The sequence below is a fragment of the Ursus americanus genome, chromosome 33 (genome assembly GCF_024610735.1).
Source record: "Ursus americanus isolate L20-20 chromosome 33, mUrsAme1.1.p, whole genome shotgun sequence".
Classification (NCBI taxonomy): Eukaryota; Metazoa; Chordata; class Mammalia; order Carnivora; family Ursidae; genus Ursus; species Ursus americanus.
Window position 1 is genome coordinate 19,814,592 of NC_142159.1, and position 12,451 is coordinate 19,827,042.

General features: G+C 48.9%; 1 protein-coding gene and 1 long non-coding RNA gene across 2 annotated transcripts in view; one reads left to right on the forward strand and one right to left on the reverse strand.

Moving 5' to 3' along the window:
* Positions 1–42: 42 nt before the first annotated feature.
* LOC123777797 (uncharacterized) lies at positions 43–7,696 on the forward strand. Its single transcript, XR_006775723.2, has 3 exons — positions 43–379; positions 983–1,194; positions 5,465–7,696. It is a non-coding gene; the product is annotated as an uncharacterized LOC123777797 (long non-coding RNA).
* Positions 7,697–11,435: 3,739 nt separating this feature from the next.
* The window catches only part of FHAD1 (forkhead associated phosphopeptide binding domain 1), a 121,886-nt gene continuing 120,870 nt past the window's right edge, over positions 11,436–12,451 (reverse strand). The window contains exon 33 of the mRNA XM_045774711.2: positions 11,436–12,424. Coding sequence (XP_045630667.2) covers positions 12,308–12,424 — 117 coding nt within the window. The 3' untranslated portion in view covers positions 11,436–12,307. The remainder of the gene's footprint in view (positions 12,425–12,451) is intronic.

A 12,451-nucleotide genomic window follows, 5' to 3' on the forward strand; every position in this document is an offset into this window, starting at 1 on the left:
CTCGGCCCGCGCGCACTGGGGCTCTGCCGCGGGGCTCGAGGGCGCGGGTGGCGGGCGCCCACCCTGCCGCCGTCCCCGGCCGTAGGGGTGGGGGGGCCCTTAAAAATCCACCCCCTTCTCCCTGCTCGCTGTGGCCGCTGAGCGGCAGAGGTCGGGCTAGGGGCCGGGGACCGGGGCGGGAAGGAAGGGGATCCATCCCTTCGGTTTTGGTGTGGGTCAGGGCATCCGAGGGACGCCGCCCCCAACCTCTTCTCTGGAATCCCCACGCCGAGAAGTCGTAATCCTGAGTCTGTGACACCCTGTCGGTTGCCATGGAGACGACTCGATGTTAACCACCGGCGTTCTCAATGAGGGTTGCAGGGGTATGAAGGTGGATCCGGTGAGCGGGGACCCCCCGTTTAGATCTACCTGCGGCTGGAGCTGCAGCAGCTTTTGCAAAGGGCTGGACCTGCAGTTGCGAGGGAGACGGGGCAGGGCCATAGCCCTGAATGGTGTGGGTTCTCGGAGACAGAGGGAGAGCTAAAGCGGGGAAGGGGGCTGGTCCTCACCCCTGGGCCAGCGCATCACATGGATGACTTGGCAGAATAGCTGCTGGGCCACGGCTGTCCCCTGAGACTCCGCTTCAGAGGAACTGGCAGGGAGCTCCTGATTCTGCCATTTCGGTGAGGGCCCCCGAGGAGAGAGATCCTCTCCAAGGCTCCAAGGGATGCGGTTTCGGGAAGAGGCCTGAGAGGATTTCTCTCCGTGGTCTGGTGTGTCACCTTAAAACTGCAAAGCTGTGGACCTCCAATATCACAACCCCCGTGGGGGAGGGGAGGGCTGGTTAATAATACAGATTCCCAGGCCCCGATCCAGACAGATCTCTGCATGGGCCGCAGAAACCTGCATTTTAACAAGCACCCAGGGGAGTTCTGCTCACTGAAGTTGGAGTCTCTAATCTAGAAGGAGAACTGTGCTTTGTGCTTCTTCTCTAAAACGTTAGGGCAATGCAGAGGATCCCTACGCAGAAACTGCTCTCACCAGTTCTTGCAGAGAAAAGATGGATGCGGGGCTTAAAACCCTTGGTCTGGAGGCAGAGAGCACTTGAGAAAGAAAAGCCAGCAAGCTGCTACAGACTGATCTGCATAGAACGGGACCTCGTTGGTATTTGTCCGCCTGCCACAGTTCAAGAATATTGCTAAGTCAGTTTAAAAGGTATTTTAAAAAGAACAAAATTGAGAAAACCACTTAAGGGTTCAGGAAATACGATGTTTTCGTTAACTTATTTTCGAGAGTGTTTTTGAGTCAAGTAAAGACGCTCAGCTTAAATGACATGGTTTTGTTTGTTTAAAGCTCGGAATCAGGTTTCTGTTGGTCTTGGGCAGTTTGCTTCAGCTACTTGCAAAAGGCAGGTTTCTATATCACCCATATGTGGCCTTGAAGGACCCAGGAGAAGTTAAATAGTCTGTTTTTAACTGAACGCAAAACATTAGGGATGGGGTGTAGATTGAAACTTAAAAAATTCTGTCTGCAGGGGCGCCTGGGTGGCTCAGTTGGTTAAGCTCCCCATTCTTGATTTCCACTCAGGTCGTGGGATCAAGCCCTTCATTGGGCTCCATGCTGAGGGTGGGGTGTGCCTGTCCCTCTCCCTCTGTTCCTCCCCCTGCTTTCAAGCTCTCTCTCTCTCCAATAAATAGATTTTATTTAAAATAAATAGATTTTATTTATTTTTGAGGGGGGGAGGGAGAGATAGAATGAGCTGGGGGGAGGGAGAGGGAGAAGCAGACTCCCAGCTGAGCAGGGAGCCCAATGCGGGGCTCGATCCCAGGACCCTGGAATCATGACCTGAGCTGAAGGCAGACGCTTAGCCAACTGAACCACCCAGGTGCCCCCCTCTCTCAAATAAATAAATAAACTCTTTAAAAAATTTCTGTCTGCAGATGCCCTGGTCTGCCAGATTCTTAGCCTTCCTCCCAAAGCTGCTGATTACTTTTAAAGACCTGGTGAAGCTCTGCCCGCCCCAACCTACGATTTGTAATGTGTCTGCATGAAAAGGGCGGCTTCATTACGTGTTCTGCACCTCCTTGATGTGGGAGCAAACTTTTAATAGTAATGAGATTATGTGGGAGTTTGCCTTCTTAAAAAACAACTTTACATATATGTGAAAGCCAGATATGGTTTTGGTTTGCATTATTCAGGCGGACTGTGTGTATCAAAGTCCCTGGTTACTTACCCCTCTGGCTTGTGTGGTCACAACCCTCGGGAGGCTGGCCTGGCTCCATGGTGCAGTGGGGGAATTCTTGTTCATTACCTATGGCATCTTCTAGAAGGGGAACGGATCGCCCAGGACTTGTGCTGTTATACTCAGGCAGAGCTCAGGAAATGCTGCCCACATGGGTGAGCCCTTTTAACACCTCTTAGGGGGATTTTCTCACAGGTTCTCAGGGTTTTAGACAGGACGAGAGCTCGCGATGCTGAGCTCTCTGCCTCATTTCTGGGCCCTGCCTGTGGACACAGCTGTTGATCTGCTCATGCCTGAGATGCAAGCCGGGGGTTGCGTTTTACTTGAACTTGTTCCTTCTGAGGCCACTGGACGTGAGGAAAGGCACCTGTTCGGAAATGAAAGGAGTAGTGGAGGAGGAGAGGCGGGCACAGCCCGTGAGCACTGACTGCGGACCTTCCAGAAGCAGTCACCTGTTTGTTGGGGGAATCATTCCTGAATGACCCTGAGCGCTGTGCCCCAAGCATGGATTTGGGCAGAAAGAAACGATCTGGACTGGTTACACATTATAGCATTTGGTCATGTGGAAAGAATGATCTTCAGGAAAAATCACACCCTCCGCAAAGGATTTTTACAGAGGCAGGGTGAGCCCGAGCCAATTCTGACAATATTCCAGCGGCAAGGGAGCGAGGCAGACTTAGTCACCATTGACTTGTTTCTCTTCTTCCTCCCACATCCACTTGTGTAACTGTCTTTCGGGGAGGGGCACAGTAATATTAAGAAAAACAACAGCACTTTGAAGAAGAGGGGGGAGAAATGGGGAGGGGTTGGGAGGAGCTCTTGGGTTTGGGGGGCAGTACGGAGTGGACAATGAGGGGCATTCCAGAGCCTCGCAGAACTGGGTGGTCCCTGAAGCCCGAGATGCTGGGAGGGGATTAGGGAGGCTGTCAGAGATAAAGTGGGCTCATAAACTGCAGCCCTCACTTAGCACTTTATAAATACCAGCTTACTAATTAATCATCACGAACGCTCCGAAGGCAGCAGGAAACCCTTGATGGATTGAAAAAGATATGCAGAGGTCAAGGTTCAGGGACAGCCCAAATACTCATTTGAGTGATTTGGAGGAGTGAGGGCAAGGAATGGGGTCACAGCCTGGTTGGTGTCAGGGGCTTTCTTGCCTCCTACAAAGTTTGGAAGCTGTATACAGGATGCATGGTGGGGGGGGGGCTCGGGGGGGGCGTTTGAAGCAGGTGTTCCATGGGTCGCTGAGCACCGGCTGTAGGTAGACCCATCTGCAGGTCATTAGGACCCAACCTATCTATCTGTAGAGCTCTCTTTTTGTGGTTATCTTGGATGGGATCAATCTACTTGGAAACCAAGATCGTCTTTCAGATTAGTTGCATATGCCCTGCTGGGCGAGCTGGAAAAAAAGCTGAGCAGGTTTTCTGCTTCTGTGAAATTCCAGGCAGTTCAGTGTCCAAGCTGAACACCTGACAGGCCTCAGTGTTAGCCCTATTTTGAACCCTCAAAATGTGTGTGTGTGTGTGTGTGTGTGTACGCCTTGTGCCTTACACCCCAGCAATGCTGCATGCCCAGCGCCTTCCTGGACCCCTCGCAAAGACGGTAACCACATGGGCTGCTGATTTAGACTTTCATCCTACTCTAGTGAAAGTGGTGTGAGTCTACATGCAGGCAGTTTATCAAGTATTCTGGGCATTGGGATCTGGTCCTGGAATTCTTCGGGTCATGGGCAAAGGGTGGCGTGGGGGGAGGAGCAGGACTAGCCAGTTTGAAGAGTGAGAGTTGCTGGACCCCATGCTGGGGAGCAGAGCGGTGACAACTATTACAGCTGGACGATAAGTGCTGTGGCTCAGCACTTATGACAACCCACAGTGAAGCTCTTCATAAAATATCTGACACCCTTTCCCCCCTCCTCACCCCTGAGACAACTTCCTGGAGGAAGGGACCTGTCTGTCTGGGTCCACTCTAGCTCTCCGGTGCCCAGCGTGGTGCCTGGTCCAAGGTACTGCTGGAGAAATCATTGTTGAATGAATGCATGATGACTCGGGATGGACTAGGTGTTTTCTCAGTGTCCGCTCTACAGCATCCAGTGGCCCCATTTTTAGGTCTCAAGGTCACTGCCAAGAAAGAGAAGCTGCTAAAATGACACCTCTTTGCACCCACATGACTCAACACAAAAGTTAACAGGAGCTCTTGAAAAACAAGCCTCTCAAGTGTCTGTCCCCTTCGCCTCTGAGGACAGCAGCAGCGGCATCAGATAGGGATCGGGGCCGGGTGACCTGCTGGTCCTTGGGCATCAGTGTGGCTCAGAGGTCATTTAGCAGTTCTCTGCTCAGGGGACAAGGTGGAAGAAACAAATTGGAGGGGACAGATCAGCGCTGTGTGTGACCGCAGCAGGGGCACCCGAGAATTTGGGAAACTTGGAAGGGAAATTGTAGTTAGCATCGTGCGGAGGTAGGCAACGTCAGTTGAAAGAGAGAACAGTAGGTCAGGGACGCCTGACCTAAGGTATTAGCCGAAGGAAGCAGGAGACTCTTTCAGGAGGGGGCCGGTAAACCCAGGGGCCTGGAGGAAGGGGTGTGTCCCGAAGACGTGGTTCTTGCAAGTTGGGTCCTGCAGATGGTGGGCCTTCCGGCCTCACCGGCAAAGCTCCTTTCTGTCCAGACGCAGGGTTCCAACAGTGAAAGGTGAACTGGGTTTGAACATCCCAGTGGGGTGACCTTGGGTAAGTTACCTTACCCTTCTGGCCTCGCTTGCATTGTCTGGAAAATGGCAATAACGATCTCCTCTCAGAGCCCTCGAGAGGATTAAATGAGCAAAGTTGTGTCAAGAGTTTAGCGTACAGCATGGTGCATAGTAAAACTCATTTGATAGAAATGGTGAAAGTCTGACTTCCCGGGAGTCACGAGACGGCAGGCAACAGCCGTGCGGATATTAATAATCCAGTCTGGGTGCGAGTTTGACACAGGGATTGGCAAATTTGGCCCATCGACTTTTTTCTCTTAAAGATTTTATTTGTTTGTTTATTTATTTATTTATGAGAGAGAGCACACAAGTGGGAGGGGCAAAGGGAGAGGGACAAGCAGACTCCACGGTTATTTTATTTTATAAATAAAGTTTTATTAGGACACAGCCACGCTCCTCCGCAATGGCAGACGTGAGTAGTGGCGACAGAGATCCCATGGTCCCTGAAGTGAATGGCCCTTTATAAGAAAACGGTGTTTACTCTCTGGCCCTTTACAGAAAACGTTTGCCAATCCGATCCTCTTTGAGTTGTGAATGACCAGCTGGCTTCTGGACTTCCCTGAGGAAAGCGGTACAATAGAGAAGTTACGAGGAAGATGCGTGAGTTCTGACGCTCTTGGTCTCGGGCAAGCTCCTTACCGACTCATCGTTTTCACAGGTGAAGCGGGAGTGATACGCAGAGTGAGGACGAAGTGGGATAATGTCTGGACTGTGCTTAGCACTGTGAGTGTTTGATGGTTGGCAAGGACACTGTAAACAGTGTGCTATTATTAACTATTAAACTTCAACTGTTGAGAGGGACAAAGAAACTCCCAGAAGAGGGTCACTGCTGCATGCAGCTCTCTCTACAGAATGCCCAGCAGTAATCCCTTAGAAAGCCCCAGAAGAGGATGTGAGCATCAAAGGTGAGCTCTCCCGTGCGACATACCCAGTGAATTAATGATTCCAGCTCCTTCCCAGGAGAGCAGCAGATCAGAACCCGAAAGGGGAGCAAAGGTCAAGGCTGTGAGGTCTAGAACAGTATCATTCATCCCTGGCACATAGTAGGTATCCAGTATTTGTTGCCTGAATGAATGAAGTCTGGTTGTTTAACCCTCAAAGTGATTTTTCAGTCAGAAAGAGAAATTGAGAAAACAACATCATTTATAATTGCACCAAAAAGAATAAAATACCTAGAAATACATTTAACCAAAGAAGTGAAAGACCTATATTCTGAAAACTATGAAACACTGAAGAAAGAAATTGAAGATGACATAAAGATACTCCATGCTCATGGATGGGAAGAACAAATATTGTTAAAATGTCCATGTTACCCAAAGCAATCTGCAGATTCAATGCAATCCCTATCAAAATACCAACAGCATTTGTCACAAAACTAGAACAAATAATACTAAAATTTTTATGGAACCACAAAAGACCCCAAAAAGCCAAAGCAATCGTAAGAAAAGCAAAGCTAGAGGTATCATAATCTCAGATCTCACACTATGTTACAAAGCTGTAGTAATCAAAACAGTATGGTCCTGGCACAAAAAATAGACACACAAATCAATAGAATAGAGAGCCCAGAAATAAATCCATGATTAAATGGTCAATTAATCTATGTCAAAGGAGGCAAGAATGTACAATGGGAAAAAGACAGTCTCTTCAACAAATGGTGTTGGGAAAACCGGACAGCTACATGCAAAAGAATGAAACTGAACTACCTTTTAACACCCTACGCAAAAATAAACTCGATGTGAATTAAAGATCTAAATGTGAGACCTGAAACCATAAAAATCCTAGGAGAAGAGAGCACAGGCAATAATTTCTCTGACATCTGCCATAGCAACATCTTTCTGGATACATCTCCGGAAGCAAGGGCAACAGAAGTGTAAGTAGATTATTGGGACTACATCAAAATAAAAAGCTTCTGCACAGTGAAGGAAACAACAAAACAAAAAGGCAACCTACTGAACGGGAGAAGATATTCGCAAATGACATATCCTTAAAAGGGTGAGTATCCAAAATATATCAAGAACATATACAACTCAAAACCCAAAAAATAAATAAAGAAACTATCCAATTACAAAACGCAGAGGACCTGAACAGACATTTTTCCAAAGGAAACATACAGATGGCCAAAGCCACATGCAAAGATGCTCAACATCACTCATCCTCAGGGAAATGCAACTCAAAACCACCATGAGATAGCACTGGACACCTGTTAGAATGGCTGAAATCAAAAAGACAAGAAATGACAAGTATTGGCGAGGAGGAAAAGGAACCTTGGTCCGCTGTTGGTGGGAAAGCAAACTGGGGAAGCCACTGTGGAAAACAGTGTGGAGGTTCCTCAAAAGATTAAAAATAGAAATACCACATTATCCAAGAATTCTACTACTGAGATTTATCCGAAGGAAATGAAAACACTAATTCAAAAAGATATTAGTCCTCCCATGTTTATTGCAGCATTATTTACAATAGCCTAGATATAGAAGCAACCTAAGGGTCCATCAGTAGATGAATGGATAAAGAAGATGTGGCAAGTATATCAACAATGGAATATTATGCAGCCATGAAAAAGATGAGATCATGCCATCTGAGACAACATGGATGGACCTGGCGGGTAATGTGTTAAGTGAAATAAGTCAGACTGAGAAAGAGAAAAACCATATGATTTCACTCACTAGTGAAACCTAAAAACAAACAAAAAGCAGAATCCGACCTATAAATACAGAGAACGAGCTGATGGTTGCCAGGGGGGAAGAAGGTGGGGGTTGGGCAAGATAGGAGGAAGGGGGGTGAGAGATCCAGGCTCGCACTTATGGAATGGCTAAGTCATGGGAATAAAAGGCACCGCACAGGGAATACGGTCAACGAGACCGTAATAGTGATGTATGGCGACAGATGGCAGCTACGCTGGCCGCGAACACGGCATAATGCATAGACTTGTCACATCGCTATGCTGTACACCTGAAACTGGTCTAACAAGATGTGCCAACTCTACTCAAAATAAAGAAGTGATTTATCAGCCAAAGGGCACCTCTGATTTCTAGGATGATAAGACCACAGTCAGCCGGAAGATAAAATTTCCGCCTCTGATATCTTAGGGTCTTCGGAATGAGAGCCGCATGGTACAGAGGAGAGGACACTCAAAACAGAGGGGGGCTTCGAATGCTTCCCAGCACAGGATGCACGCAGAGGTGTGGTGGTGGGTTCCTGGGGAACAAAACGTTTAAAAACAAAAGGTCATGAATTGGCCCCAAATAACTTGGGCCACTGAGCACACGGATGCAAGTGGCACATCTTGATGGAAACGAGGCCAAGTCTGCCCTCGCCGGGCGCCCCACCTCCTGCTTTAGGAGAGCCTCAGCTCGAAGACGAATTCATTAGCATTAGCAGGTTTTGGGTTTCCTCTCATCGTTAGTGTATTGCTTTCATTTCTAAGACCCAGAAAAATTGGAAACCACTCCGACTTACCAGGAGCACACTATGGAATGCAGATCTGGAAGCTATTTTTTTCTGCAGACACTCATGACTCTGGTTTTCACAACAGCAGGCATTGGCGGCTCTGCCAGGCTGCTAGAGAAGGGCACCTTATCTGCAAAGTCACGAATCCAAGAATCCAAATAGACTACCACTGGCAAGGGTGGAAGGAAGTTGCTTGTCTTCGCTGCTTGGGGGATCAGAAGATTGGGAGGCTTTGGGGACTGCGGGTACCTTGTTGTGCCTCGATACCAACCCAGGGGAAAGGTTGCTGGCAGCTTCTCAGAACTACCAGTGGAGGTGGTGTCTTAGTAAAGGCCATTTTGGTTGCAAAGAACAGAAAGTCAAACCGGTGGAAGCAAGAAAGGGGGCAGGTACGGGGAAGGAAAGCCAGTTCCTGACTGTCCTGGCTCTTCAGCTCTGCTTGTCCTTTGATTCTTTAAGCTTTCTCATTTCCTTTCAATAAACTCCCTTTCTGCTAAAATGAGCCACAGGAGGTTTCTGTTAGGGGCAACCGAAGAATCTTGAGTGATACAAAGGGTCCTAGTGGAACCCAAGGGCCGGCACTGAAACTGGCCTTGCCAAAGAAAGAAACTAGGAACCAGAAAATCCTCAGGAATCAAGGCAACTAATCTGTCTCACTTGGAACGCCTTCTGCTTCAAATAACAGAAAACTGACCGTGGGTAGATTGTAAAAATTTGGAGTCCTTCCCAAAATGACTCTGGCCATGTGACTTGCTTTGTTTGATGGGATATTAACAAACACAAGCAGAGAGACTTGGTAAGTGTTTGTGCTTTGGGGCTTGTTCTCTCCTGCTGCTCTTGGGAACCTGTGCCCACCACCCTGTGAAAGAGCCTGGTCCAGCCTGCTCTGCGATGAGGGGACCATGGCTCGCAGAGGCCTCGCTAGACCAGGATTTCTCATTCTCGGTACTACTCTTGTTTTGGGTCACGTAAGTTTTTGTTGTGGGGAGCCTGTTCTGTGCATCTAGCAGCCTTGGCCTCTACCCACTAGATGATTGTAGCACCCCATCTCCCAGGTTGTGACAACAAAAATTGTGGCCAGACATTGCCAAGTGTCTCCTGGGAGGCAAAACTGTCCCTGGTTGAGGACCGCGGCCTTGACCCAACTTGCCTACCAATGACTGGGCATGGAAATGAGGCCACCTCCAACCATCCAGCCCCAGGCAAGCCAGCCTAGACCAGTACGAGTGCCATGGAATCATGGCTTGACCCACGGAATCATGAGAAACGATAAATATTTGTCATTTTTCATCACTGAGTTTTGAATGCTTTTTTTAATAGCACAAACAGGACACCTGGCGACAGCGGCTTAAACAGGGATTTGTTTTACAGACCAAGAGGTACAGAGGGAGGCCTTCCAGGCATGGTGCAGAGCTCAGGGATGCTGCCAGGCACCCGCCAGGCCTTTCTTGTCCTTAGTTGCCTTGTCCTTGGAGGTGGCCTTCAGCCTCTTGCTTGGTGCCTGGGGATCCCCAAGGTGTCTGCTTCAGCTCCAAGCCTGAGCTCCAGGCGTGAATAAGGAGACTCGGCAAAGGGACAAAGAGCAAAATACTTTCTCCTAGTGAAGACTTGCTCTCTTCTTCTTCTTTTTCTTCTCCTTCTTCTCCTCCTCCTCTTCCTTCTTCTTGTAGATTTTATTAATTCATTTATTTGAGAGAGAGAGAGATTGAGAGTGCGAGTGGGGGGAGGAGCAAGGGGAAAGAGAGGGAGGGGGAAAGGATCCCAAGCAGACTCTGTGCTGAGCACCGAGCCTGATCTCAGAACTCTGAGATCATGACCTGAGCTGAAACCAAGAGTTGGACACTTAATGGACTGAGCCACCCGGGTGCCCCAAGGCTTGCTTTCTATTACAGAAGGTAAGCCCTCCCCAGGGCCTTGGCTCACATGCCATTGGCCGGAACTGAATACCATGGCCAGCTCTAGCTGCAGGGGAGGCCGGCGATCAAGGTGTTCCGGCGCCAGCCCATACAGTAGAGGAAGGTCATGATAAGGGGCTTGGAGTGTCTGCTTTACTGTCTTTCTGGGAGTCCTGGTCTCCTGTCTTTCTTGCTGAGTATCTACCCCACCCTTCTCTTTCTGAAGACTAGCTTTTGTTTCTCGGAGCACACGTGGGGAAATGGTCACCCCAGCCCTAGAACCGCATCAAGACTCTCAGCTCCAGCACCACCAGTGACCTGGGTGGCATCGCAGTGGCCAACTTTCAAATGCCAAGCGCAAAGACGCTAATTAGCCCAGCCTGAGTTAGAAAAGGAAGCTGATTGGTCTGGTTTGGGAGGGGTATGTACCGCTCAGCCAATCAGGTGCGGCCAAGAGAGCAGCGTGAGGTAGGGCAAACGTGATTGGTGGAGGGGGTGGGGCTCATTCTCAGGGAAAGGGGGCGTGTCTGAGGAGACACCCCCAAAATGATGTATGTAGTTGGCGGAGTGGAGAGAAGAAATTGCCATCATGGGTTGTAACGTTGATAGGATAAAAATTGACATGTTCTCGGAAGATGTAAAACACGGGCGGTCACACGGGCACTGGGTATTTGACTCGTGCAAATGCAAACATACAGGTTCGACCAGCAAAAACCTCTTTTCCCACACGATTTGGCTACCAAACTGAGCCAGCTACGTGAACGGCTGCCTGACTAAGTGCTCTTTTCTGGTGCTGGAGAAAAACTTGCGGTTTCGGACTTTGGGGATATGGTACAGTACCGGTAATACCAGGATGTTCTTTACGGACATTTTCCGGGATTTTCAAGAGTATTTTTAAGGTCAGGTGAAGCTCACTTTTCTCACTGACTTTAGATCCTAACCCTGTGTCAGATGTACCTTCAGTGGAATATCCCACCAAGAACTTTTCCTATTTCCTTCTAGTTTTCATCAGTATAAAGAATCCATTTGGTTTTAAAATTGCAAAATATTTTTATTGTGGCTTTTTAAAAATAAAAAAGAAACAATATTCATGCCTTCTGGCTCTTCCTCCCATTGTGTTCGGCGGTTCCGGCCACACGAGAAAGGCAGCAAGCAGACAGATGGGCAGAACATGGGAGCAAGAAGAATGAGGGTCTCTACAAACACCATGATAAAGGGGTGTGCCCACCTGGGCAGTGCGTGCTCCTCTGGGACCGGGATCGGGTCTGTCCTCGGGAGGCTGGAGCCTGAACCCTGGTGCCGCTCAATGGGCAGTATGGGATGGGAGTCAGAAACTGCGTTCCAGACCAGCTTCCGAATTTACTAGCTGCATGATTCTAGACAGGCACGTTAACCTCTCTGGGCCTTATTGTCTTCATCTGTAAAATGGGCATCAGAGTACTATTTACCTCCCAGGGTTTGGGGGAGGATTAGGTGAGAAGCATTTTGAAAACCGCAGAGTGCCACAGACATGTCAGTCACTATTACAGAAGCGATGAGACGACCAGGCATACTAAATTTATTATAATAAACTTAGATATAAATGTGCTCTCCCGTGGCCTCAGCCTCGGCCCCGAGGTTGCCATTCTGTCCTGTGGCCCCAGTACATGTCTTGGGCTTTGCCAGTGGCGGGATTCTCGCCGCTCCGTAGGGGTGGAAACGTGGGCACGCCACCGCTCAGATGTGGCGCATAATTGTATTGACCAGGCCTAGGAGTCTGGGCTTCCGACCTGCATTCTTCATATGCCTGAAGATGTACACATCCGTGAGTAATTTAAAAAAGAACCCCTATCCCTGCATGCTCCCTAATACAGCATCGCGCAAACACCAGTCTAGGAAGCAACATACTAGGGTAACGACCTTTAAAGTCCTATAAAAGCGTCTTAGTATTTTGACACAGAATTCTGAGTCACCCACGTGACTCACGGAGAATCACGCAAGACCCGACGGGATGACACTTCTAGTTCCTGTCGCCAGGCTTAGAAAACAGGAGGCTCTGGCTGGATTTGCTGGACGTGTCTCTCTTCAACGTCTCCCTTTCCTGGTCCATCTTTGGGGCGGCTTTTCGGGCTCCAACCTTCAATGAGCAAGAAGAAACAAATGC